This window comes from Poromitra crassiceps, assembly GCF_964638095.1.
Source record: "Poromitra crassiceps genome assembly, chromosome: 2".
Lineage (NCBI taxonomy): Eukaryota > Metazoa > Chordata > Actinopteri > Beryciformes > Melamphaidae > Poromitra > Poromitra crassiceps.
In genome coordinates this window covers 99930799-99957427 of record NC_139624.1, presented here as the reverse complement: position 1 = coordinate 99957427, position 26629 = coordinate 99930799, and the positions used below count along the sequence as shown (strand labels likewise).

The window sequence follows — 26629 nt, the reverse complement described above, 5'->3', positions numbered from 1 at the left end:
AAACCCCACATAATCCACAATCATTCATATCATACTCACTGTGTTGCCTTGTGCAACTCAGCAGCTGTAACACAACACAAATAGTTAATATTTGTGTTATGTGAGATGTGGTTTAGATGTGGGTGAGATGTGGGTGAGATGTGGGTGAGATGTGGGTGAGATGTGGGTGAGATGTGGTTTAGATGTGGGTGAGATGTGGGTGAGATGTGGGTGAGATGTGGTTTAGATGTGGGTGAGATGTGGGTGAGATGTGGGTGAGATGTGGTTTAGATGTGGGTGAGATGTGGGTGAGATGTGGTTTAGATGTGGGTGAGATGTGGGTGAGATGTGGGTGAGATGTGGGTGAGATGTGGTTTAGATGTGGTTTAGATGTGGGTGAGATGTGGTTTAGATGTGGGTGAGATGTGGGTGAGATGTGGGTGAGATGTGGGTGAGATGTGGTTTAGATGTGGGTGAGATGTGGGTGAGATGTGGTTTAGATGTGGGTGAGATGTGGTTTAGATGTGGGTGAGATGTGGTTTAGATGTGGGTGAGATGTGGGTGAGATGTGGGTGAGATGTGGGTGAGATGTGGGTGAGATGTGGGTGAGATGTGGGTGAGATATGGGTGAGATGTGGGTGAGATGTGGGTGAGATGTGGGTGAGATGTGGTTTAGATGTGGTTGAGATGTGGTTGAGATGTGGTTGAGATGTGGGTGAGATGTGGGTGAGATGTGGGTGAGATGTGGGTGAGATGTGGTTTAGATGTGGGTGAGATGTGGGTGAGATGTGGGTGAGATGTGGTTTAGATGTGGTTTAGATGTGGGTGAGATGTGGGTGAGATGTGGGTGAGATGTGGGTGAGAATGTGGGTGAGATGTGGGTGAGAATGTGGGTGAGATGTGGTTTAGATGTGGTTTAGATGTGGTTTAGATGTGGTTTAGATGTGGGTGAGATGTGGTTTAGATGTGGTTTAGACGTGGTTGAGATGTGGTTGAGATGTGGTTGAGATGTGGTTTAGATGTGGGTGAGATGTGGGTGAGATGTGGTTTAGATGTGGTTTAGATGTGGTTTAGATGTGGGTGAGATGTGGTTTAGATGTGGGTGAGATGTGGGTGAGATGTGGGTGAGATGTGGTTTAGATGTGGGTGAGATGTGGTTGAGATGTGGTTAACTAAAGTTAACTTAAACTACTCAGTGTCTTTGTGTGGCACACATAGATATGATATATACTGGTACCCAGTGTCAGGAAAGTCCTATATGGTAGATAGGAGACATGTGTCCTGCTACAGACTGCATCAGGAGAGGTGCTGTGAGAACAGTGTGCATTGGCCTATAAGAGCCTTCCCATCTGTCTGCCTGTCTGCAAGACAGCACTGAGCCAGATCAGCACAGACCTCTGAGCTCAGCAGGGATTTGTTCACCTATGCAGGGTTCAACGCTAAGCGTTTTCCCCTCTTTCCTGTCACAATTCTACTTCCCCCTAGTATCATTTATGCCAAGCAGGTAAAAATGAAAATAAACACATTTTCTTCCATTTTAAGTAATTTTTCAACTCTATGACAAATTTTGAGGGGGGAGTCCAATCTGATTGGTCCGATAAAGGACAACAGAGAGGAGAGTGGGCCAGTCGCAGAACAGAGAGGCAAAAATATCAGAAGTGAGAAATGGTAGCATCTAAACCTGTGTGCCAGACTAGTTTGTTGGAGACAAAGATAAAAGCGCTTTTATAAACTTGGTTTCATATATTTATCTGTCTATGTACGTATGTCTATCACCAATGGGTTTCCCAATTTGTTTTTTCTTCATTTTACTCTCGCTTGATTGTATGCCTTAGATGAAGATTATGATTGTTGTTGTTGTTGTTGCTGTTGCTGTTAGTATTAATATTAGTGTTGTTTACTATACTTGAGAAAACCAGCCTAATTGACCGAAGCACTTGACTTGGGTAACAGCTGGATTGTTTTTTAGATGCAGATAATGTCCATCTTGCGTTGATATGGGATCCCAGGGACTTAATACAACCAGAACAATAGCGATAAATATTGGATTACCCTATAAAAGTAACATACTGAAGAAATTCATGTGAAGTTAGTTCTACAGTTTCTTTGACTCTGCCCTTCCCTAGCACAGCCTCCTACCTCTCCCTCTCTCTCTCTTTGACCTTCATTTCTCTCACTTCTCTGCTCCTGGCCATCTGCTTGTGATTACGAGGGAACCTGAAATGATTTGAGCTATAGAATGTGACCCCCCCCCCCCCCCCCCCTCCATCTCTGTATCCATGGTGCTGCTGACTCCTGTCTCCCCCCACCACCACCCCACCTCCTCTCTTCTCATGCAGACATTCCTGAGATCCCCGAGAGCATTAAGTTCTGCAGGGCTCTGGAGATCGCAGACTTCAGCGGAAACCCCCTCTCCAGGTGAGTGGATTGGAACAGCCCATCTCTCCACTCAGTAATTAATCCTTTTGTGTGTCTGAACAACTTCTTATTTTCAAATAGTACAAAAGAAAAATACCAATGAGTAGTTTTACATACTCATAGATCCCCCAAGCACTCAGCTTGGGAGGGGGATATGGATCTTATGTTGGTTTGTATCTCTTGTTCTTTTTCTCCCTGACTGTTCTTCTGTATTGTTTGTATGATGATGATGTGTTACTGTATGGCCTGTTTTTATAAGACCTTGATGGCAATAACTTTTGCACGTCATCCCTTGGATCTTGTTATTCTATCTCCAAAATCAAATCAATCAGCATGAAAGGTAAGTAAATGTTGGGCTTGGCCACATGAGGACACTAGAGGAGATAGAGGGGGTGAGGGAGGGAGGGATGCAGCGCTACTTGGCTAAATGTCACAAAGCATGATCAATATCATTTGTGTGCTCTAATTCCTCTGCCTCGCCTTTTTATAATGTGCAGTGAATTGGGTTGGAAAGTGTGTGTGTGAATGTACATGTGTGTGTACTATATATACTGTAGTGTGTGAATGTACATGTGTGTGTACTATATATACTGTATGTTGTGTGTGAATGTACATGTGTGTGTACTATATATACTGTATGTTGTGTGTGAATGTACATGTGTGTGTACTATATATACTGTATGTTGTGTGTGAATGTACATGTGTGTGTACTATATATACTGTATGTTGTGTGTACTATATATACTGTATGTTGTGTGTGAATGTACATGTGTGTGTACTATATATACTGTATGTTGTGTGTGAATGTACATGTGTGTGTACTATATATACTGTATGTTGTGTGTGAATGTACATGTGTGTGTACTATATATACTGTATGTTGTGTGTGAATGTACATGTGTGTGTGTACTATATATACTGTATGTTGTGTGTGAATGTACATGTGTGTGTACTATATATACTGTATGTTGTGTGTGAATGTACATGTGTGTGTACTATATATACTGTATGTTGTGTGTACTATATATACTGTATGTTGTGTGTGAATGTACATGTGTGTGTACTATATATACTGTATGTTGTGTGTGAATGTACATGTGTGTGTACTATATATACTGTATGTTGTGTGTGAATGTACATGTGTGTGTACTATATATACTGTATGTTGTGTGTGAATGTACATGTGTGTGTACTATATATACTGTATGTTGTGTGTGAATGTACATGTGTGTGTACTATATATACTGTATGTTGTGTGTGAATGTACATGTGTGTGTACTATATATACTGTATGTTGTGTGTGAATGTACATGTGTGTGTACTATATATACTGTATGTTGTGTGTGAATGTACATGTGTGTGTACTATATATACTGTATGTTGTGTGTGAATGTACATGTGTGTGTACTATATATACTGTATGTTGTGTGTGAATGTACATGTGTGTGTACTATATATACTGTATGTTGTGTGTACTATATATACTGTATGTTGTGTGTGAATGTACATGTGTGTGTACTATATATACTGTATGTTGTGTGTGAATGTACATGTGTGTGTACTATATATACTGTATGTTGTGTGTGAATGTACATGTGTGTGTACTATATATACTGTATGTTGTGTGTGAATGTACATGTGTGTGTACTATATATACTGTATGTTGTGTGTGAATGTACATGTGTGTGTACTATATATACTGTATGTTGTGTGTGAATGTACATGTGTGTGTACTATATATACTGTATGTTGTGTGTGAATGTACATGTGTGTGTACTATATATACTGTATGTTGTGTGTACTATATATACTGTATGTTGTGTGTGAATGTACATGTGTGTGTACTATATATACTGTATGTTGTGTGTGAATGTACATGTGTGTGTACTATATATACTGTATGTTGTGTGTGAATGTACATGTGGGTGTACTATATATACTGTATGTTGTGTGTGAATGTACATGTGTGTGTACTATATATACTGTATGTTGTGTGTGAATGTACATGTGTGTGTACTATATATACTGTATGTTGTGTGTGAATGTACATGTGTGTGTACTATATATACTGTATGTTGTGTGTGAATGTACATGTGTGTGTCCTATATATACTGTATGTTGTGTGGGAATGTACATGTGTGTGTACTATATATACTGTATGTTGTGTGTGTGAATGTACATGTGTGTGTACTATATATACTGTATGTTGTGTGTGTGAATGTACATGTGTGTGTACTATATATACTGTATGTTGTGTGTGAATGTACATGTGTGTACTATACTGTATATATTGTATGTTGTGTGTGAATGTACATGTGTGTGTACTATATATACTGTATGTTTGAACATGTATTCCCTAGCTGAGATGAGGTGATGTACAGCACATGAACAAATGCCTGGAGGAGAGTGAGCTTTGTGTGACTGAGCTGCTCGCTGACCAGACGTGGCTCCTCTGTGTTCAATGGAAGTGTCACGCTAAGCTAACAAGAGAGATAGATAGAACAGCGCTGCAGCTGCTGGCAGCAGCACTGATGCTGAACACTTGTACAGATGGAAATGTCTGTCTGCGTCAAGCGATCCCATGCTTTGTGTGACGGACCCCTAAGAGCTTTCCTCTACTCGTTTTCTCCTCCTCCTCCCTTCTCTCTTTCTGCCTCAGATTGCCGGATGGTTTCACACAACTCCGAGCGCTCGCTCACTTGGCGCTCAACGACGTGTCACTGCAGACGTTGCCCAACGACATTGGAAAGTACGTACGCAAGCTCTTCAGCCCACACAGTACCGAACCATCATAGTAGGGCTTCATGATTAAGTGTCTAATTGTACCGTTTAATTGTAGGTTCTTCAATGACAATGGCATTTAATGGTATTATTATTATATGATTCAACATGATGACAGTCAGATACTCATTAAGAGAGCATACGATTTTGCTCACTCGAAGAAAAGGGGGAAAAAATGTAATCCGAAAAAATGAATGCGAGATCTCTATAACTGTAGATTAGAAAAATAGCATAATTGCATTTGTGTCGCAACATTTAGACATGGCTACACACATTGACATCTTGACATCTGGGAGATATTTTTGGGAATGTTGATGAACAAACAGACATATTATCTACAGTATGTTAACACATTGAGTGCCAGCCACTTTTGGAGAACGGACGCTCCCAGTGCCAGAGTTTCAGAGCGTTTTCAGTGATTTCTCGAGGCCCACAGAATATTGTGTGATATTACTATGTAAACACCGAACACGCACAAAGAACGAGGAGACTCTCTTCTATCATCTGCAAAAAAAAGTTTATTGATCCCATTTTCCGTTCTTTAGTTATGAGCCGGAGAAGATAGCTTGATTTAGCCAAAAACAGCAATTTTTTTCTTGAAGCTTAGATAATGAGCCTTTTGTGAAATTAAACATTTCAAGCACATCATTGACTCTGAAGCTAATATTTTCTGATATAATGACACCTCAAAAATAATTTCCTTCAATAAAAGAGTGAAAACAAAGGAATTTTGTTTGGCCAAATAATATGTTTTAGCTGCAACCAGCAGCGCTGGCCCCTGCGTGCGCAGACCCTACACCTTCTTGCTGGTCTTGATTTACTGCTGGTGGGCATCAGATAGCCTATTCTAGCTTGTTTGCTCTCTATGCATCGAGCCTGCTGCTGCCTGGGTGTGTGTGTACTGTCAATGGTTGCTGTAGTGCCCTGCGTGCCCCACCCCCCTCCTCCTCCTCCTCCATGGTGGGAGGAGTCGTGTCTCTGCTGCGGTTTGCTCTGAGTTTGATTTGCACTGAAAAGTCTGCTGCCTGCATCCCCCCGCTTTTTTACAGCGTGTCCTCGGCTCCCAGCTGAGAATAATGTAACTTTTCAGAAAGACGCTGGTGTCGCCGTGTCGGCAACTAAATCATATGGATGGACTATCGCAGCGGACACGGATGGGGCTCAATTGTGGCAGCAGATGACTGCTGTTCACAGGCACAGCTAACGTTATGCTTCAAGCATATCGATGCGATTTCCGTATTCCGTTTCCTCATGACTTCTTCTCTCTTTTCTCCTGGCCTTTGTCTAATCTGGAGAGCACTGTCGCCACCTAAGGGTTCTGTAAAATAGGTTAGACACATTCAATAGCTCCCATATTGTAAGAGGTGATGTAAGAGGCTTAGATCGACATCCCCCCGTCAAAATATGAATTTGGAGTTATTGACGCCATTTGGCGTCGCTGGCAGCCTACGGTAAATTTCTCCTGACGCCATTTGGCGTCGCTGGCACTCAATGTGTTAATGCAGGTCTATTTGATCATATAAATAACGTTCTTTTTCGTGCTTCTTTTGACCAGACGTGTTTTTGTCGTATAATGCATTGAAATAAAATGTCTGAAATCATGATGGTACAGAATTTCTATTCATTCAAATTAAAAGAATATACCATTGAGTATTTTAATCGTTTAAGTTTAAAAAACAATTGGGATTGTAATTTCAGTCACACTTGTGCAGCCCTACAACATAGCCCTTCAATCCAAACATCCCAGTTGTCCATGCTTGTCAGACTGAAGGTCTGTCACTCAGATCCATGGTCCATGAGTAGACAGAGCAGGCTTTCATGGACCCACTGGGGTCTGAGGCAGCCGGGGCTCTGGGCCACCACTGTGCCCAGACAGATGGAGGAGGCCGTCACCATGCCAAGGCAGCCCAGACAAACAGACCTGCCATCTGACTAACCACCCGTCCTGTCCTCCTCCCCCATCTCTTCCTCCCCCTCCCTCCCTCCTCCGCTTGTAGTCTGGCCAACCTGGTGACGTTGGAGCTCAGGGAGAACCTCCTGAAGTCTCTGCCCACGTAAGTGTCCTCTCCTCCAGGCACGCATGAGCCGGGCTCAAGTGACGGTTGACAGTACGAGGTGACGGCGATCGCTCAAACATGAAAGAATTCTCACGCATACTGGGTGCAGATCAACAACATGCCTGATCATGAGCAAACAGCCTAAGCCCCTAGCTAGAACCTCCCTGATCTCTGAACACAGCTAGCTAGAACCTCCCTGATCTCTGAACACAGCTAGCTAGAACCTCCCTGATCTCTGAACACAGCTAGCTAGAACCTCCCTGGTCTCTGAACACAGCTAGCTAGAACCTCCCTGGTCTCTGAACACAGCTAGCTAGAACCTCCCTGATCTCTGAACACAGCTAGCTAGAACCTCCCTGATCTCTGAACACAGCTAGCTAGAACCTCCCTGGTCTCTGAACACAGCTAGCTAGAACCTCCCTGGTCTCTGAACACAGCTAGCTAGAACCTCCCTGATCTCTGAACACAGCTAGCTAGAACCTCCCTGATCTCTGAACACAGCTAGCTAGAACCTCCCTGGTCTCTGAACACAGCTAGCTAGAACCTCCCTGGTCTCTGAACACAGCTAGCTAGAACCTCCCTGATCTCTGAACACAGCTAGCTAGAACCTCCCTGATCTCTGAACACAGCTAGCTAGAACCTCCCTGATCTCTGAACACAGCTAGCTAGAACCTCCCTGATCTCTGAACACAGCTAGCTAGAACCTCCCTGATCTCTGAACACAGCGGTTATCATGAGCAAACAGCCTAAGCCTCTAGCTAGAACCTCCCTGATCTCTGAAGCCCCTAGCTAGAACCTCCCTGATCTCTGAACACAGCCTGATCATGAGCAAACAGCCTAAGCCCCTAGCTAGAACCTCCCTGGTCTCTGAACACAGCTAGCTAGAACCTCCCTGATCTCTGAACACAGCGGTTATCATGAGCAAACAGCCTAAGCCCCTAGCTAGAACCTCCCTGATCTCTGAAGCCCCTAGCTAGAACCTCCCTGATCTCTGAAGCCCCTAGCTAGAACCTCCCTGATCTCTGAAGCCCCTAGCTAGAACCTCCCTGATCTCTGAAGCCCCTAGCTAGAACCTCCCTGATCTCTGAAGCCCCTAGCTAGAACCTCCCTGATCTCTGAAGCCCCTAGCTAGAACCTCCCTGATCTCTGAAGCCCCTAGCTAGAACCTCCCTGATCTCTGAACACAGCAGTTACGGGACAGAGAAAGGAATTATGACCGCTTGCCAGCACTACTGTAGTTGTTAACTTTAGCAGCACGTGGGGTTTCAAAACATTCCTCCCATATGTTAGTACATACTACATAGCCGCCGCCTCACGTTGTTCTTTCAGGGCGCATATTTGTGTGATTGACTGTGCTGCTTTGTATTCAGGTCACTCTCTTTCCTGGTGAAACTGGAACAGCTGGACCTGGGCAGCAATGAACTGGAAGTTTTGGTAAGCCAAAAAACGTTGACCACAAAAGATAGATAACACTCTCTGCTCCAGTGTTCAGGCTGCACAAAACACACACACACACTATGTCTTGTTTATGCTCTGCAACAAAAATACATACTTTGCCAGTGACACAGACACACACACGCGCACACACACAAAACCAACCACATGTTTCACAAACATCCTTCTCTCATTCCCACCACAAATCTTAGGATCCAACAGGCATATTTACCCCACAAACACAACAGAGCCTGTCTGTCAGACCTGGGGCCCTGCATGTACTGCACCCTAGGGCGATTGCTGGTTTTAGCCTGGCAACGCCCACCTGTCACAATAGGACAGGGTAAACAATGCCTGATGACCCGACAAGGGCGGAGGCTGAGCAAACAGCTGACATCATGCGGAAAGCCTGCCTGCCTGCCTGTCATATACCAAGGCTCCACTGACATTCTCCTTCATGTCATTTAGCACTCATAGTCCCAATTCAAATTTGAGCTCATTTTCAAATACCGTTTGTTGTTCCTAAAGTCTTGCCAGTGTTGCAAACAAATGCATGTTTATTACATTGATTTTTGTGCTTCCACAAAAGCTTAAAGGGTCTTATTCAACTGTGAACCGCAGTCAAAATCAGGTGTTTCACTTTCAATTCAAAACTGTAAATGAGTCCTGCAAGTCATTTTGAAGAGTGAAAAAAACTAGAAAAGGCCCAGTCCTACCGAGTGCTGAAATGAAACATACTGATGTCAATGACTGATGCTTATAACATCCATTTCATCTCCACATAATGTACAAGCCTGAGTCAGAGCGAGTCTGTGTTTAGGACGTATGATTTGTGTTTATGTTTTCTGTGGCCTCAGCCTCTCTTAACCAATCCCAAATGGCGTGTGTTTAAGTGCAGTGGATGGTGTGTGCGTTTGCCTCCACTCACTGCTGCGTGCATGCTTGAAAAACACAGTCACCCTGGCTTTGTATCACAAACACGAACAAAAATAACAAACCTGCCCTCTCTCTCTCTCTCTCTCTCTCTCTCTCTCTCTCTCTCTCCCCTCCCCCTCCCTCCCTCCCTCATCCCTTCTCTCCCAGCCGGACACCCTGGGTGCCCTCCCCAACCTGAGGGAGCTGTGGCTGGACCGCAACCAGCTGTCCTCATTACCACCAGTGAGTACAGCTTCTTCCGCTCCGCTTCTCCTCATCCTGCCTTGTTTCAAGATAGTGACGTGATAGTGGGAAGTTTCTGTGGTAAACAAGTGAAATTATTGTCCGCTGGCAGAGTTTCTCGCTTATTTTTATCTTCTATAAAAAGAGACCCTTTTAATACTGAGGATGTGACTAAATGAGAGCAGGATGAGACTAGGTAAGGTGTGTTTCTAGGTAGTGACAGAAAAACATGGGAAACTGCCTTGTAAAGATGCTGAATTATCGTCCGCTGGCAGAAGTCGTCACTTGTTTGTGGAAAAAATACTATTTTAATAGTGAGGATGCGACTAGGATGACACTTGGTTAGATGGACACTTTATACGTGACGTGTGTGTCCGTTTGTAGCATGAGAGGATAGACTGCTCCTAAACCTGCGCCACTTTCTTCAACACCTGGGTGGGATTTTTTGCAGTGAGGGTGATATTTGAATAGCATTCAATTTATGTGCATTCATGTGCAATGTATATGCATTCATTAACGTGTGTGTGTGTGTGTGTGTGTGTGTGTGTGTGTGTGTGTGTGTGTGTGTGTGTGTGTGTGTGTGTGCGTGCGTGCGTGCGTGCGTGCGTGTAGGAGCTGGGGAACCTCCGGCGGCTGGTGTGTCTGGATGTGTCAGAGAATCGTCTGGAGGAGCTTCCCTCAGAGCTGAATGGCCTCCTGGCTCTCACTGACCTGCTGCTCACACAGAACCTGCTGGAGATCATCCCAGACAGCATAGGTGAGAAGGAGTTGTCCAAGTGTTTCTATGATATATCGAATTATGAAAGCTGGATTCAAACAGCAAATTCAGCAAACAACGCAGTGTTTCTCTCCTCAGTTGAGGCTTAAATCTTTTTGGTTGAGAAATAAATGTGATTAATGGCAATGGACACACATTTGTTTAATATTTAATGATAAAGTGATGTTCATCATCTGTCCACCATCACCTCCCAGATGTGTCATACTGTACGTTCTCTCACTCTCACTCCAACCTGTGTTTTTGGACCGTATGATATAAGGGCAACATTAGCTAACAACTTGCCCAATACTAATCAATTCTTGAAAAGCTAATTACATTTTCACATCGATGTGTTTTTATTTGAGTTGATGAAGAGCAGCTGACGAAGACTTACCTAATTTCTATTTCACGTTTTACAAATGTTTGCTTAAATTCCATTTTAAAGGTCCCAATTCGTGCAGCTGTAACCTCTTAAAAACGTGTGTCTCTGGTCCACAAAACATGATTCTGGATTACGGTAATCTGTCGAAAATACAGCAAGCCCGTTTGCTGTGACGGAGTTGTCCCTTCCTCATCTCGTCGCGTCCCAAGAATGGTTGGTTTTGCTAATTTATTCAGAACCAACAGCTCCCATTGGTCGCTGGGGAAGAGCCCGCCCCAGGCTCCCAGCGGCCAATTAGATTAGCGTCTGTGGACCAGCACGCTAGGTTGCGAGTTATCGTTAGCTTAACGGTTACTACGCTAAAGAGGACATCTCAAAATGCCTAGACTTACCGAATGCACCTCTGCAGCTGCTGGATCACGTACAGCCGGCGTTGCTCCAGCTAGAAGTGTTAATTTTGTGGCTATAGACAAAATGGTGCAGATAGCTTGTGTGAGATACACGCGCGCAGTATGCAGAAGGAAGCTCGTGACGTCCCAATTCCCAGCCAATTCCCCTCTCGGCAAACGACGCGTTTGGGGGTGTGGCTTGGAGGAGGCTGCAGGGGGACGCTGGATAGGGACAAATCCAACTGTGGCAGTTCTGAGCGTGTGACCACTCATTACAGGGAGGGCTGACAGCAGTATATATGCATTTACAAGTAAAAACAGCTTTTGCACGGAATGGGACCTTTAAGAGCTGGAAGGGAACATACCGTAGTTGATCTAAATTAAATGTATTGTCCTATTATATTGAGGCCCAACCACCTGACTAGTGTTTCATTGTGTAAATAAAGTGTGTTTTTTAGGTACTTTCCAAAGTTTCCCATCTCATTGAGCTGTACTAACTAGATCCTGAGCAGACTTATTGGTGGCATTGGATCGTGTTCTGCTAAACTAGAACAGCACTGCCCTCTACTGGGGAAATGATGTCAGTGAGCAGTAGCATAGGCATAAACAGCTGCTCTTTATCTGTTGCTCCTAGGTGAAGACTATGGTGTTTTACCTTTGCTAGTGTCTGGCTTGGTGCTGTGGTTTTTAATGGTATTGTGTTTCGTGAGCAGGCTGTCTGAAACAGCTGTCCATCCTGAAGGTGGACCAGAACAGGCTCACCCACCTGACTGACTCCATAGGAGAGTGTGAAAACCTGACAGAACTTGTCCTGACAGAGAACCTTTTACAGGTAGGGGGGCTGTAAACCACTTACAAAACATCCATATAACCAACCTAAGGGAATTAATGCATTACCACGAACATAGAAGTCCCATTAACAACCATGAAGGTGCATTATTGATTATTTCCCCCTTCATTCATGCCGTGGCTTCTGTCTCCCTCTCTCAAAGTCACTGCCTCGCTCGCTGGGCAAGCTGAAGAAACTGACCAACCTGAATGTAGACCGCAACCGGTTGGGCAGCGTGCCCAGCGAGCTGGGCGGCTGTGCCAGCCTCAATGTTCTCTCACTGAGAGACAACCGGCTGGACAAACTGCCTGCCGAGCTGGCAGATGCCACTGAGCTTCATGTGCTGGACGTGGCTGGAAACAGGTGACCTCACTAAACACCCTGGACAGCTGCTCACACTAAGGTCAAAGCAGGGAAAGCCTAGAATCAGATAGAATTGGTGTATTATCAGTAGAAAAAGAAAACGGGGCCAGCACTCTGTGTCCTTTTAGTTTTTATGCCTCCGCCGGCGATAGCCAGGCCGGAGGCATTATGGATCCGGGTTGTCCGTCCGTACGGCCGTCCGTCCGTACGATGTTTGTTAACGCGATATCTGAGGAACGCCTGGACGGAATTTCATCAAATTTGTCTCAAACATCGACTTAGACTCAAGGATGATCTGATTAGATTTTGGTGGTCAAAGGTCAAAGGTCAAGGTCACTGTGACCTCTCGAACGCCATTTTCAAGCTTGTTAACGCAATATCTCAGGAATGCCTTGACGGAATTTAATCTAACTTGTCTCAAACATCGACTTGGACTCAAGGATGAACTGATTAGATTTTGGTGGTCAAAGGTCAAAGGTCAAGGTCACTGTGACCTCTCGAACGCCATTTTCAAGCTTGTTAACGCGATATCTCAGGAATGCCTTGACGGAATTTAATCAAACTTGTCTCAAACATCGACTTGGACTCAAGGATGAACTGATTAGATTTTGGTGGTCAAAGGTCAAAGGTCAAGGTCACTGTGACCTCTCGAACGCCATTTTCAAGCTTGTTAACGCGATATCTCAGGAATGCCTTGACGGAATTTAATCAAACTTGTCTCAAACATCGACTTGGACTCAAGGATGAACTGATTAGATTTTGGTGGTCAAAGGTCAAGGTCACTGTGACCTCTCAAACGCCATTTTCCAGCTTGTTAACACGATATCTCATGAATACCATGACGGAATTTCATCAAATTTGCCTCAAACATCTACTTAGACTCAAGGATGAACTGATTCGATTTTGGTGGTCAAAAGTCAAAGGTCAAGGTCACTGTGACTTCTCAAACGCCATTTTCAAGCTTGTTAACGTGATATCTCAGGAATGCCTTGACGGAATTTAATCAAACTTGTCTCAAACATCGACTTGGACTCAAGGATGATCTGATTAGATTTTGGTGGTCAAAGGTCAAAGGTCAAGGTGAGCTCTCGAACGCCATTTTCAAGCTTGTTAACGCAACATCACAGGTGCGCCTTGACGGAATTTCTTCCAATTTGCCTCAAATGGCGATTTGGACTCCAGAATGAACTAATGGCGGAGGCATAAGTCCACGTTGCGGTCATTCTAGTTTTTTTATAATACGTCTTTAAAAAAACCGAAAAGCTTCCTTTGGCCTTGCACCTAAAAACGAAAAGCTTCCTTTGGCCTTGCACCTAAGTTGTGTGCTCGCATTTGCCGAGTCTGCAGAGACAATGTACCTCCAATTTTGCCTTTTTTATGTTATTGTCGAACATTGTCACCTATGTGCTGAAATATTTTCATCAAGCCATTAAAAATGTATTGGGTAATTCAGACAGATTTTGGCAATGCTTCCTGAACCAGGTTTCTGCATCATCATGACATTGTTATTCCTGTGAATTTACCAAAACACAGGTTGTGACTTTAGGAGTACAGAGAAATGTTTATTAACTCATTGAGTGCCAGCCACTTTTGGAGAACGGACGCTCCCAGTGCCAGAGTTTCAGAGCGTTTTCAGTGATTTCTCGAGGCCCACAGAATATTGTGTGATATTACTATGTAAACACTGAACACGCACAAAGAACGATGAGACTCTATTCTATCATCTGCAAAAAAAAGTTTATTGATCCCATTTTCCGTTCTTTAGTTATGAGCCGGAGAAGATAGCTTGATTCATCCAAAAAGAGCAATTTTTTTCTAGAAGCTGAGATAATTGGCCTTTTGTGAAATTAAACATTTCAAGCACACACTGACTCTGAAGCTAATCTTTTCTAATGTAGTCACACCTCAAAAATAATTTCCTTCAATAAAACAGTTTAGGCCAGGGAATTTTGTTTGGCAGAATAATATTTTTAGCTACAACCAGCAGCGCTGGCCCCTGCGTGCGCTGCTGGTTGCAGCTTCTTGCTGGTCTTGATTTGCTGCTGGTGGGCATCGGATATTCTGGCTTGCGTTTGTCAATCCTGTCCTGCTGCCTGGGTCTGTCTGGGTGTTGCGTGCTGCTCTGCGTGCCCCCCCACAGTGAAGGGTGCAGCTTTTTTACAGCGTTCCGCGTGTGTTTGTCACCGGCAACGATGCTTCCAGTTGAGAATAATAACTCCACGGTGTGGATGTGCGGATGTGCTGTCGCAACCGACACAGAGCGGCTCAATTGTGGGAGCAGATTGGCTGCTGCAGGCACAGCTGCAGTAACGTGCTTCAGCATATCGATGCATACGGATGCGATGCGATTTCCGTTTCCATAACGACTTCTTCTTTGTTTTTTCCTTGCCTTTCTGTTATGTGGAGAGCACTGTCGCCACCTAAGGGTTCTGTAAAATAGGTTATAGACCTCCAATAGCTACAATAGTTGTACCAGAGATGTATCAGGGATTGATCCACGTCCCACCGTCAAAAAACGCAATTGACGACAACCGTCGTCATTGGCACTCTACGTCAGTATTTGAATTGACGACAGCTGTCGTCATTGGCATTCAATGAGTTAATGACATCACACACTATGGATTCGTGATCATTAATTTACCCATTCATGATCAGAGGAATAGCGTGTCAACTCTGTTTTACTGTTTGTTTTCCTTGACCTTCAAATAAGCGAGATTATCTCTCATCTCACCACGTCTCCTCTTTTGTCATTCCTCCCCATGTCCAGATTACAAAACTTGCCCTTTTCCCTGGCTAACCTCAACCTGAAGGCCATGTGGCTGGCAGAGAACCAGTCTCAGCCCATGCTCAAGTTCCAGACAGAGGATGATGATCGGACAGGGGAGAAGGTGTTGACCTGCTACCTGTTGCCTCAGCAACCTTCCCCCAGCCTGGGTGAGAAGCACCTTTTCATAGCAGCAGGAGTTTTTCATTGTTTTACTTGGGGCATGAAGGACATTTCAGTCATCTTTACCTGTGGGTTATCCAGCTTCATCACGGTTTATACCAGTAATCTTTTTGTTTGAGCAATATCTGCCTAATACAAGTTTTTGTTGTTGTTTTTTTAACTAAGAATATTCACAATTTTCACACAACTCACTCCGACTCCCTCTTTCCATCTACTTTGTCTAGTATACTTTTACTGCTCTTAGGAAGAAAAAAAAAAGTTTATTTTTAGGATCTATACTAAATTATTTGAAATGTCTACCACACCTTCCAGTGGGTAGGATTCTTCAGTCACAACTAACAACTCCATCTGACAAGAATAATGGCTGATATTTGCAGTTTTACGCGTTTAGATTTTGTTTTAGCTAGCTACCACAAATGTGTCGTGGGACTGAAGCTGTATTCCTACTGCGATCACAGCACATTTTGACGGCCTCCTCTCTTTCCATACTGTCCCTCTTGTTTCCACAGAGAACTTGCTACAGAACAGCGTTGATGACAGCTGGACAGACAGCAACCTGAACAGAGTGTCCGTCATCCAGTTCCAGGAAGAGACCAAGGCTGAGGAGGACGACGACGAGGCCGCTGCAGAGCGCAGGGTGAGGGGACACAACCTCAAACATCTCAGTTTGTCTTCTTCTCATGTCATGTGGTTTAGATTGTTGTTCCGTGTTTTGCCCTGCTACCTTAAAGCTGTAAGGTGATATTGATGGTTTTGAAGTCAGTCAAAAGCTACCGAATTGATATTTTGATCTTGATTTGACTTTATGGTTTTCTTTGCCCTCAGGGCCTTCAGCGTAGAGCCACCCCCCACCCCAGTGAGCTGAAGGTGATGAAGAAGGTGATTGAGGAGAGGAGGAACGAAGCCTACACATCCAAACCTGATGGAGATGCAGAGTCCACCGATGCACAGGTACAGCGCATACTGTATTAGCCACCATTTGGAGGTCCAGTTAACTGGTAGAACAGTGAACGTGTGAATCTGGAGAATCACGTGGCCCTGACAAAAGAAGCTTCTTGCCCCATTTGTAACCCTAGTACTCATCACCTTCATAGACCTTCTTGCTGTGCATAGAATGAAACCTACATAGGAACCCAGTGCTGCATACTCTGCCATTGGTGCTGATTGACTCAAGCTGATGATGTTGGCTACAGGAGAAGCGGCTCAGTGACATTTCCAATCAGAGCCACGACTCCCAGGCCTCCAACAGCACGGTGTCGGCCCACTCCCACGAGGAGAGGCGGGGTGTCACTGCCACCGCGCAGGGGGTCGACCTGGTGGACGGCCACTACCCCCAGGAGGAGGAGGAGCTGGATGAGATGGAGGTGGAGTACATTGAGGTGAACATTCAAAGCGTCTTATCCCTAATGGCACCAACACACTACACAACGGTCAAAGTCATCAGATCGCTGAACTGAATAAAAATTATATAAAAAAAAAAGTCATCAGATTGCTGTTGTGTTCAGATTACTTGAAGTTGTGGTTTTCACATGACATCACTGAGCGGTGACAGGAGATCAGTGCAGATCACACATCACAAGATATTTAACCAGGAGAGTCTCCAGACACAGTCTCACACAGGTCTGCTCACGGCTTTATTTCAACACACACGCGCACGCACACACACACACACGCACACACGCACGCACACACACACACACACACGCTCACACAACATATGGGCCATTCTACAGAATTGGTTCAAAGTCAGAGTTAAGTCAGTTATTAAGTTGACTGCTGTCTCAAATATTATGTTAGGTTTCAATAGAGGCTAGAATGATCTTAGTAAACATCTAACATGTGTTTTGCTTGTGGCCTGTGGGACAGCAGTTAAGATGTGTTGTGGCCTGTGGGACAGCAGTTTGCACCAGTTTGGAAGAATGGACCATATGCTTTCACAGTCTTTGCTCCTCAGACCACTTGCCTGGAGTAAAGCAGCCATCCTCATTGGCTGTAGCTCGTTGATGGCTCTCCCGACACGAACAGATATTTAGCCTGCTAGATATATGTCGGCTATCGTCATGTATTCTGAACTCAACATAAGAGTATGATTTTCCCTACAGTGTCTGTGACTTTTAATGAGAAAGAAATATGTTTGGTTTATTGTTCGCGGTCTCCCTTCCCCTCTGTTTATTGAACTACCCTCCCCTCTCCAGCCCACTGTGCACTTTGCGGAAGAGCCCATCATCCGCGGCGGGGATGAGGAGGACGAGGAAGACGGGGAGGAGGGCGAGAGGAGCGAGGAGGAAGACGAGCGGCCGGCTTTCCCCACGGAGAAGCAGCGTCTGATCAGGAAGGACACGCCGCACTACAAGAAGCACTTCAAGATCACCAAGCTGCCCAAGCCGGAGGCGGTGGCCGCGCTGCTGCAGGGCTTCAGTCCCGACGGCCTCACCCCCCTGAGCCCGGCCCAGCCCGCGGGCCTCACCCCCCCGAGCCAGGCCCAGCCCGCGGACCACCAGGAGGACGACCAGGAGGACGAGGAAGACCAATGTAATGTCACCCCTCAGATGCATCACAGAATGGAGGCGCCAGAGCTGGAAGACAGCCGGCACCTCCTCCAGGTCAACTCCAGTCAAGTCAAGGTAAAGGAGAAAGCCCGGGGCGGGGTGGATGCAGTTCAGGGAGGTGGGAGCAGCTGGGTAGAAGATGTTACATATCAGAAAATGAAATATTTGGTTGTAGTTGTGTGTAGATATAAGTGAAAACTAGTTTAATGATGCAAGTTCAGACCCTGATGTTCTTGGTTGTACGGTAGTTGTGTGTAGATATAAGTGAAAACTAGTTTAATGATGCAAGTTCATACCCTGATGGTCCGGAGACAATCGGGCCTCTCATTCATTGCATCATTATACCACAGATATAGTAGTTTTACAGTGGTCTTCCTACATCATTATACCACAGATATAGTAGTTTTACAGTGGTCTTCCTACATCATTATACCACAGATATAGTAGTTTTACAGTGGTCTTCCTACCTGCATTTCATACAAACTTATGTCACAGATGCATCATACAGGTTGTTTAGGATATTGTATTTGACCCTTCAAATTCTCTCTCCATGCTATTAGAATGTGTGTGTGGTGGCCTGCAGAAACACATTGGTGTCAATGAGACCAAGAAGGTTGAAAATGATTTTTTGCAGCTATTTTGAGTGATTTGGTTACTTTCGTCTCCGTAGTACATCACGGTGAATCATTATTTTCATAAAACAAAAGGAAAGCATTTTTATGGTTTTGGTGGAACGCTAGTGTAGAAAATACAATGTTGTGGAATGTTTAAAGCCATTTTTCTCATGTCTTACTTTTAGACACACAAAAGATTAAAATACTCATAACTTTTGATCTGAGAGAGCTATCTCAGTCATTTAAAAAGTCATATATAGGATAATTTATGGGGGGGGGGGGCGAATGAAAATGTCAAATTCCCACCACGTGAAGGGTTTTTGCAGACCACCACACACATTTGCAATGGCTTGCTCATTGCCTCTATGCAAAAAGAGAATCTGCATAGAAGCCCCTTACCACCTTGCAACTTGCATTCAGTTTGGAGTGGGCTGCACTTGATTGAGGAGGATATGCTGTTGCATGCAGGGAACACGCCTGGCCCTGTGCTAGTGATTGAGGGGGGGGGTGTTTTCTCAGGATTTGACTTTGTGGTTTTGACTCTGCTACACACTCACCAATAAAACTCCTCTCAGAATAGCTCAATCAAAGCCTGGCGTTCTCCCTGCTCTGTCCACGTGCGAAGACAATTATGTCCTGTCCTCTGCCAAAGACCTACAGACGCTCAGTTGTCATCATTGACTGTCCTCTTCATGAACGCTACAGCACTTGGGCCACATTACTGTAGATATGATACAGTGACAACAGAGACATTATGAGAATATGGCAATATGCTAAATTAATTCTCATACTTGGAGATAGATCAAAGAAATGTTGTGTGTTTCTGCTGATTAGTGGGTGGGATCCGCAGATAGCTTCTTGCCCTTTCTTAATGTACTGTTAACATGCCATCTATGAATTCTGCGTTATGCCAAATGACGATGCCTTAACCTCCCAAGCAGCCGACTTCTAGCCAAGCTCCTCTTGCGCCGCCACCACCTGCCCATTTCAGTTCTACGCTTCTCACCATTATCATTTGCTATCTCCTCAATTTAATTGGTTAATAATAAACTTTTCACACACCTGCTTTCATAACTTTGGGCGTGTGTGTTGCGTGTGTATGTAGAGTGAGTGAAGTCTGCTGAGATATTGTTGTAATCAGTAATCAACAAGCCTCAATCAGATCTTTTTGATTTGTCATGCCTTTTTGTTTTTTTACATTGTGATCAAATCTCAATCACTGGTCCATCAGCCGGGATCCATCAAATCTGCTACTTTATATTTATTGAATGAGATGAGATTTGTACTTGTGTGTGTGGATGTGTGTGTCTGTGTGACGGCCCTTACACCAACCAGAACGTTATGGATGTGTGTGTGTCTGTGTGACGGCCCTTACACCAACCAGAACGTTATGGATGTGTGTCTGTCTGTGTGACGGCCCTTACACCAACCAGAACGTTATGGATGTGTGTCTGTCTGTGTGACGGCCCTTACACCAACCAGAACGTTATGGATGTGTGTGTGTCTGTGTGACGGCCCTTACACCAACCAGAACGTTATGGATGTGTGTCTGTCTGTGTGACGGCCCTTACACCAACCAGAACGTTATGGATGTGTGTCTGTCTGTGTGACGGCCCTTACACCAACCAGAACGTTATGGATGTGTGTCTGTCTGTGTGACGGCCCTTACACCAACCAGAACGTTTATTGGCAGAGTTGGAATGCGGAGATCCAAAGACCCTTATTTGTATGATATGATGATATGATAATGATGCAGGTCTATTCTTGTTTGTGACATTGGAATAATTTCAAGATGATAGAATATCAGATGGCAGATTCTTTGTGGTTATTAAGCCTCGACTTGGAGCCTTGCCGACAGCACCTAGTCAGCTTGACGAGGGGGTCGCAGGGGAGTGGGTGAATGAGTAAATTGTGTGATTTCACTAGGTTTTCAATGACTAGAAGTTAGCCCAAGGAGAGAGAATATAGTGCATATAGCTTGGTAATAGCTTTCACTCTCTCCTGTTATCTTCCCATCGACGTTATATTTAAGGATGGGCATTTCTAGCAAAAGCACTATTCGAAATTCGCTGGCCAAAGTCGACTTTTAATCGAAATTCGAAAAAAAAAATGTAAAAAAAAAAAAAATTGTGTGTGTGAGTGAAATGTTGCATTGTCTCCCCTGATTCTAAGTCTAAGGCTTTATTAATTAATAGAAAAAGCTTCTGCTGTGGATTTTTAGCTCAAACAAGCATTGCACCACTGAAGTAAAGAACATGTTACATGACATTGACATTTTCGAAAATAAAAAACAGTTTTGACAATCATGAGTGGTTCATTAAATATTTAGTAGGCTCAGGTCTGAGTGCCAAAGGGGTGCCAAAGTCACCCCCTCTCCCTCTTCATGGGATTTCATCCGCCATTCATTTTTCCATAAACCTTGCTTAAAATGCTTATAAAAATTGTTTTACTTGCTCAAACCAAGCGATTCGACTATACTTAGAATCAGGGGAGACAATGCAACATTTCACTCACAAAAAAAAAATCGAATTTCGACTTTCAATAATAAAAGTCGACCTTGATAATAACAACGATTATTTGAAAATTCGAAATTCGATGCCCATCCCTAGTTATATTATACTTGCGCTGTTCGCGTCAGGTGCATTGAGTCACATTTCAGCTGCGATGGCAGGCTCAGCAGCCGCGGTGCAAAGCCCTCCACACATTCTGCCAGGGCTTTGATGCTGCAGCATGTTTTCCATTGAACAAATATCAAAACAATACCATTACTCTGATTTTCTTCAACTTTTTTTTTTTCTCTTACTGATTTTCCGAGAGTTGTCTTGTAAAAAATCCTTTGGCGTATCATACGCTGAAAGTGCTGCACGTGTCTCATATAACCTTTCGGGATGAAGGGCTCATTCAGTCTTTCGGTAACAGTTTAACAACCATGACAAGCAGGCCTGCTGTCCATTTAAACCTGAGCTTGCTATTGCGGCAGAGCTGGTTCTGTGGTGTTGAGGCTGGGTTGACTCTGGTCTGGGAGCCTTTGCTTTCTTTGGTTCCACTCCTCTCTCTACACTGTGTGCTTTGCACTGTGGCTGAGCTCCTGGGTCTTGTCTTTCCACCTCTGCCTGTATTTGCTTCTGGTGGCTGGGGAGTGAATGTGGGGGATGGGTTCTGCTTCAAGGTGGTCCACCCCTGTGGACGCACGCAGAGGTCACACAATCCGCAAGCAGACAGTGTTAGTGGAGTGTTCGGTTTTGGTTGGTGAGGTTGATTGAAAGTGCGAGTGAGTGCGTGTTTTGTTTTGTTTGTATTTCTGTGTATGCGTGTGTGCATATTTTTTACTTTTGGCCTCACTAATCCGCATGCCTCTCGCTGGTTCCTGTCCTAACAGGGGGTGTCATTTGATCAAGTCAATAATCTGCTGATTGAACCTGCTCGAATTGAGGAGGAAGAGGTCTGTACCTACTCTTTCCCATCCAATCTGTCTCTGTCCGTCACTCACCCACTCATTCACCCACCGTCATTCAGCGGGGGCAAACCACCTGCACAAATCAAAGAGTAATCCAAGCCAATCACTAGGGGAGCCCTCACCATAACTCATTCATCACTTGGCCAGTGTGGTAGAGCCTGGATGCGGTAACCGGTAATGCAGTCGTTTTTCTTATATATTTCTTGTGGACATTCAAACACCATTACATCTCTGATACTAAACCCCTGAAACGGTTTGACAAATGCATTGATAGACAACCATATTGTCAGGTTCCAATGCATCCTGGGAAAGGTTGAAATTGGAGTGTGTCACACTCACACTTTGTTGTTCTCATGTGATTCCCATGTGATTATCACTTGTCCTGGTGGCAAATGTAATATTATACAACAGGTAGTTCCGGCCGGGCAATTTGATTGGACAAGAGGGATCCTACCAGTGCCAATATTTCATGATAATGCACTGGCGCTTCACTGTGTGTAGAATACTCTGCTTCACAGCTGCCCTAATCAACAAAATGCTTCACAGCTGTAGAGTAGACAGTAGTAAACAGACAGCCTGCAGTTAATTAGGCTGATTAGGCTACATTTTCGGCAAAGCAGAAAGCTGAGGGAACTATTTTTGTTGGCGGAGGAATAAATAGAGAAATCATATATTTTCTCAGCTTTTTGTCATTTTTTTAATCAGCTTTGTTTAATAGAACTGTTGTATAAAAGCAATATCACACTCGAGGTCGTGCTGTTGTTGTCTAATATCGGCACTGCTGTGATTATCTTCGGCACTCGGCCTGCGGCCTCGTGCCTACGACCGAATCACAGCAGTGCCGATATTAGCCAACAACAGCACTCCCTCTCGTGTGATATTGCTTAAATACAGATATTTTCAAATGGGGTTAGAGCTAGTCAACCTTCTCAACATGTGCTGCAGGCTAAGCCCTTTTTCACACAGGACGCCGAACGTAAGTAGAACTGAAGCTTGAAGCAGGCACACGCTGAACTGACGCCTAAAGGGCCTGTGTCCACCTAGCGTCTTTTCATCAGCTCCGGCGTCTATTTTCAGTTGTTTCCAATGGGGGGAGAGCGTATGCGAGCGCACACGCACGTCTAGAGAAAGTGCGCTGCGTCCAGCGTCTATTTTCACAGCGCTCTGGCATTTTTGTGCGCCCGACTCCCAGCGCTCCCAGCTGAATTATTTTAACTTTTCAGAAAGACGCTGGTGTTGGGTGCTCCTTTTCAGGCAACTAATCATATGGAGAAACTATCGCAACAGAGAAAGAAAGGTTCAATTCTGGGAGCAGATCGGCTAGACACTTAATATTTCTGGTGAGTGTTGAGCTAAATCGCTGTATGTGTGTTGTTTGCTAATGTTAGCGGTCAGCTAGCAAGCTACTACCGCACTGAACTAACGTTAGTTTCAGACTGCTTCCCAGCGCACTTCCAGCGTTTAACGTCGGAAAAAGACGCTAGGTGGACACAGGCCCTAACCGTTCACACAAGAAGCCTTCTCTTTTCCTCTCAGCGCCTCCTCGGCGTACCTTGAACCCGCCCACGACAACTCCCATTGACTTTACGCCTGGCTTGACAGATCAATGCTCGGCTTCAGCAGGTCCCGCTTGGAAAATATAGGCGTGAATCCTGAACGATCGCTTGAGCAAGGCGTGAGGGTGGCTTCGGCAAGGCTTCAGCGTGAGACGCGCGCGGGTGGTGTGAACGGCCTCGCCTGTTAACAAGGACGCCTAAATGAAGCTTGTGGTTTCAGCATAGGTAGAGTTTAGGTTGAGCGTTGCTTCTGCGTCCTGTGTGAACGGGGGCTAAGTTTCAGACTTTGCCTTCCCATTCAGTGCGTGGTGTAACTGCCAGCACGACTTGGACCAACACCACATGGTGTATCCCAGCTGGTGCCGTTCACTAACATGCTTTCAGTGCTTGGCTGCGTTAAATCTGAATCGTTTCTAAAGCCGCATTGACGAGAGACACCAGGTATGAACAGCAGCTTTGTGCATAGCACCAGAAGTAACTCTTGAAACAAAAATGATGGTGAATTTATAGGAAACTCTGGCATTCCCAATCAATTTCCTTGGATGCCCTCAAATGTAATGTCCTCAATTCAAGTCCCATCTGTAAAATGTTCATTATCTTGAGCAGCATAAACAACAAGTCCAGGTCGAAACCTGGCATACGGCCGGTGCATGGGATCGTCACCCATGTATACCCATACACATTTTAACAATCAACAGCACACATATAAGCCGTCATCTGATTTTCCACCTTTTTTCCCTGTTTGTGTTTAGGGATGCAGGATATTATGGATTTTTTTAAACAATACGATAACCCATAAATATCTGCTTCGATACTCGATACGATACTCGATACCTAATGGATAAGAAACAGAATGTCCACAAGGTTGATCACATTCACAAATTCAAGGTTTAGTAACACCCTTAACAGTCACTGTGGGATTGAAGGACACCTTTTGAAATGTGTCTCTCTGGTGTTAGAAGACCACCATATTAACTGAATGTTTCTGTGTTAGAAGAATAACGCCATATTAACTGAATGTCTCTCTATGATAGAACAACGCCATAATGTAGGCCAGTGGTTCCCAAATGGTGTGCCTTGGGATTTTGCATTATTGCAATTGCAAATATAGCCTAAAACTATACAAAAAGTGGGTGTGTTGCTGCTTTGATGTAGTAATTTAGCAAAGTTTCAAATTAATTCCTAGAGTAATATATTTTGTCAAATTGTATTTGACCTTAGTAAATAAAAAAGCATTTAGCGTGATAAGAGTAATAGAGGCTATTTTGCACTGATAGACTTGAGATTTTGTCGTGCCATTTGGTGTGCCATGGGCACAAAAAGTTTGGAAACCACTGATGTAGGCTATCTCTATGTATCTCTTAATCCAATATTTTTCTTTACACTCTTTACAAATTATATAGCCTTGTACATTGCACTCTTCACAACAACCTGTGATATCAGTCAATGTTTGAGACAGGTCCTTTGCCTGTCTCACTGAAAACACAATAGAAAATTATTAACTGCAGCACTCTGCACAGCACACTGTAGGCTATGTAAGATGGCTCACACTGAAAAGTTATTAGTGTGTCTGTCCAGTAACACACGATAACATAGTAAGGGTAACCCAGGTTATTTCGGGACACATTACAGATGTCACCCAAAGGCCCCACGCGCGGGCTTTACCGACGGGTCCTGAAGGCGTCATGTGCATCAGGCACGACAGGCAGACTGGAGAGGATGATGCAGCTGTGAGTGTCTCTTTAATCTTCATAACAGCGGCTCATTACCCGCTGTACACAACATGCACTAGTTCTGCACAAGCACTCGCGGGTCTCTCCTCCTTTCACCGACTCTCTCACTAATCTCAACTTGTTTGTCGCGTCGCGTGTAACGTTAATTAGACGAGGAATCCCGCAACTTCATTTCAAAAGCACAACAACGACCAGTTAGTGATGGTACCGAACTTTGGGAACTTCCAATACCGAACTGTTTATACAGTACACAGTAAACAAATTTAGATATTTTTACAGAATCGATATTTCGAGGCCAATTGGCCGGAAAACCAGGATAGCCTCGATTTCTATTTTTCTGCGCGGACCATGATCTGCGGACCAGGATCTGCGGCCGTGAGCGACTCTGTCAAGCTGAACAAGATCAGATCAGGGCAGACAGGAAGTCCAAAACCGGACATTCGTCAAATAAAACAAATTTCAAAGTAAAAGCCCATCTTGATGAAAGGAGTCGTGTATGCAGCGATTGGGACACACATGCTCCCATAGGCCAGTGCAAGCACCGGCCTAAAAATATTGTGTGCCTCTTTGTCACCTTCCCAGGGTGTTTTGTTTTGTTTTATATTATTTTATTTTATTTTTCTTTCACTTGAATCTAACTGGCACTGCAAGAATTGTGCAGTTTAATTGATGTCCAGGAAAACAATCGCTCAAAACAGAGCTGTAGACTGATTGTAGAAGTCTCTGCCCAACTCCATGTTCTACCACACTATGCCTTCTCCTAGTTCTCCTCCAGGTTCTACCACACTATGCCTTCTCCTAGTTCTCCTCCAGGTTCTACCACACTATGCCTTCTCCTAGTTCTCCTCCATGTTCTACCACACTATGCCTTCTCCTAGTTTTCCTCTGCTTCTCTGCTGCTCTCCATCCCCTGACTGTCCATGCTGTTGCCCTGAGTGAATGGGCTGGATGCGCTCGCCTCGCTGTGATGATGAAAGTCTGCAGCACCGTCTTCTTTCAGGTTTTTCTGGGCATGCCATGCAGGTGTACAGAGACGCTTTGTCAAACTCAGCTGCCAAGCAGGGGATGAGCGCTGAAAGAACACGAGAGAGTTCACTTCGCAAAAGTTCAGCTTACAATGAATGAATGAATGCAGGGTTGTTACGGCTTAACTGGGCAAAATATAACAATATATTATGTTGTATTACATAGGACAGGTTTACTGTTTTACAGAAATGTTTTTTTAT

The 26629-nt window shown here is 44.4% G+C and overlaps 1 protein-coding gene across 1 annotated transcript in view; it reads left to right on the top strand.

Annotated features, from left to right (window-relative positions):
• Positions 1 to 26629, top strand: part of scrib (scribble planar cell polarity protein) — a 168406-nt gene that overhangs the window by 92472 nt on the left and 49305 nt on the right. The window contains exons 7-19 of the mRNA XM_083631875.1: positions 2319 to 2397; positions 5057 to 5146; positions 7176 to 7232; positions 8606 to 8669; positions 9753 to 9827; positions 10440 to 10584; positions 12069 to 12187; positions 12348 to 12547; positions 15315 to 15481; positions 16004 to 16131; positions 16320 to 16445; positions 16688 to 16873; positions 17690 to 18118. Of these exons, the coding sequence (XP_083488001.1) occupies positions 2319 to 2397; positions 5057 to 5146; positions 7176 to 7232; positions 8606 to 8669; positions 9753 to 9827; positions 10440 to 10584; positions 12069 to 12187; positions 12348 to 12547; positions 15315 to 15481; positions 16004 to 16131; positions 16320 to 16445; positions 16688 to 16873; positions 17690 to 18118 (1865 nt within the window). The remainder of the gene's footprint in view (positions 1 to 2318; positions 2398 to 5056; positions 5147 to 7175; positions 7233 to 8605; positions 8670 to 9752; positions 9828 to 10439; positions 10585 to 12068; positions 12188 to 12347; positions 12548 to 15314; positions 15482 to 16003; positions 16132 to 16319; positions 16446 to 16687; positions 16874 to 17689; positions 18119 to 26629) is intronic.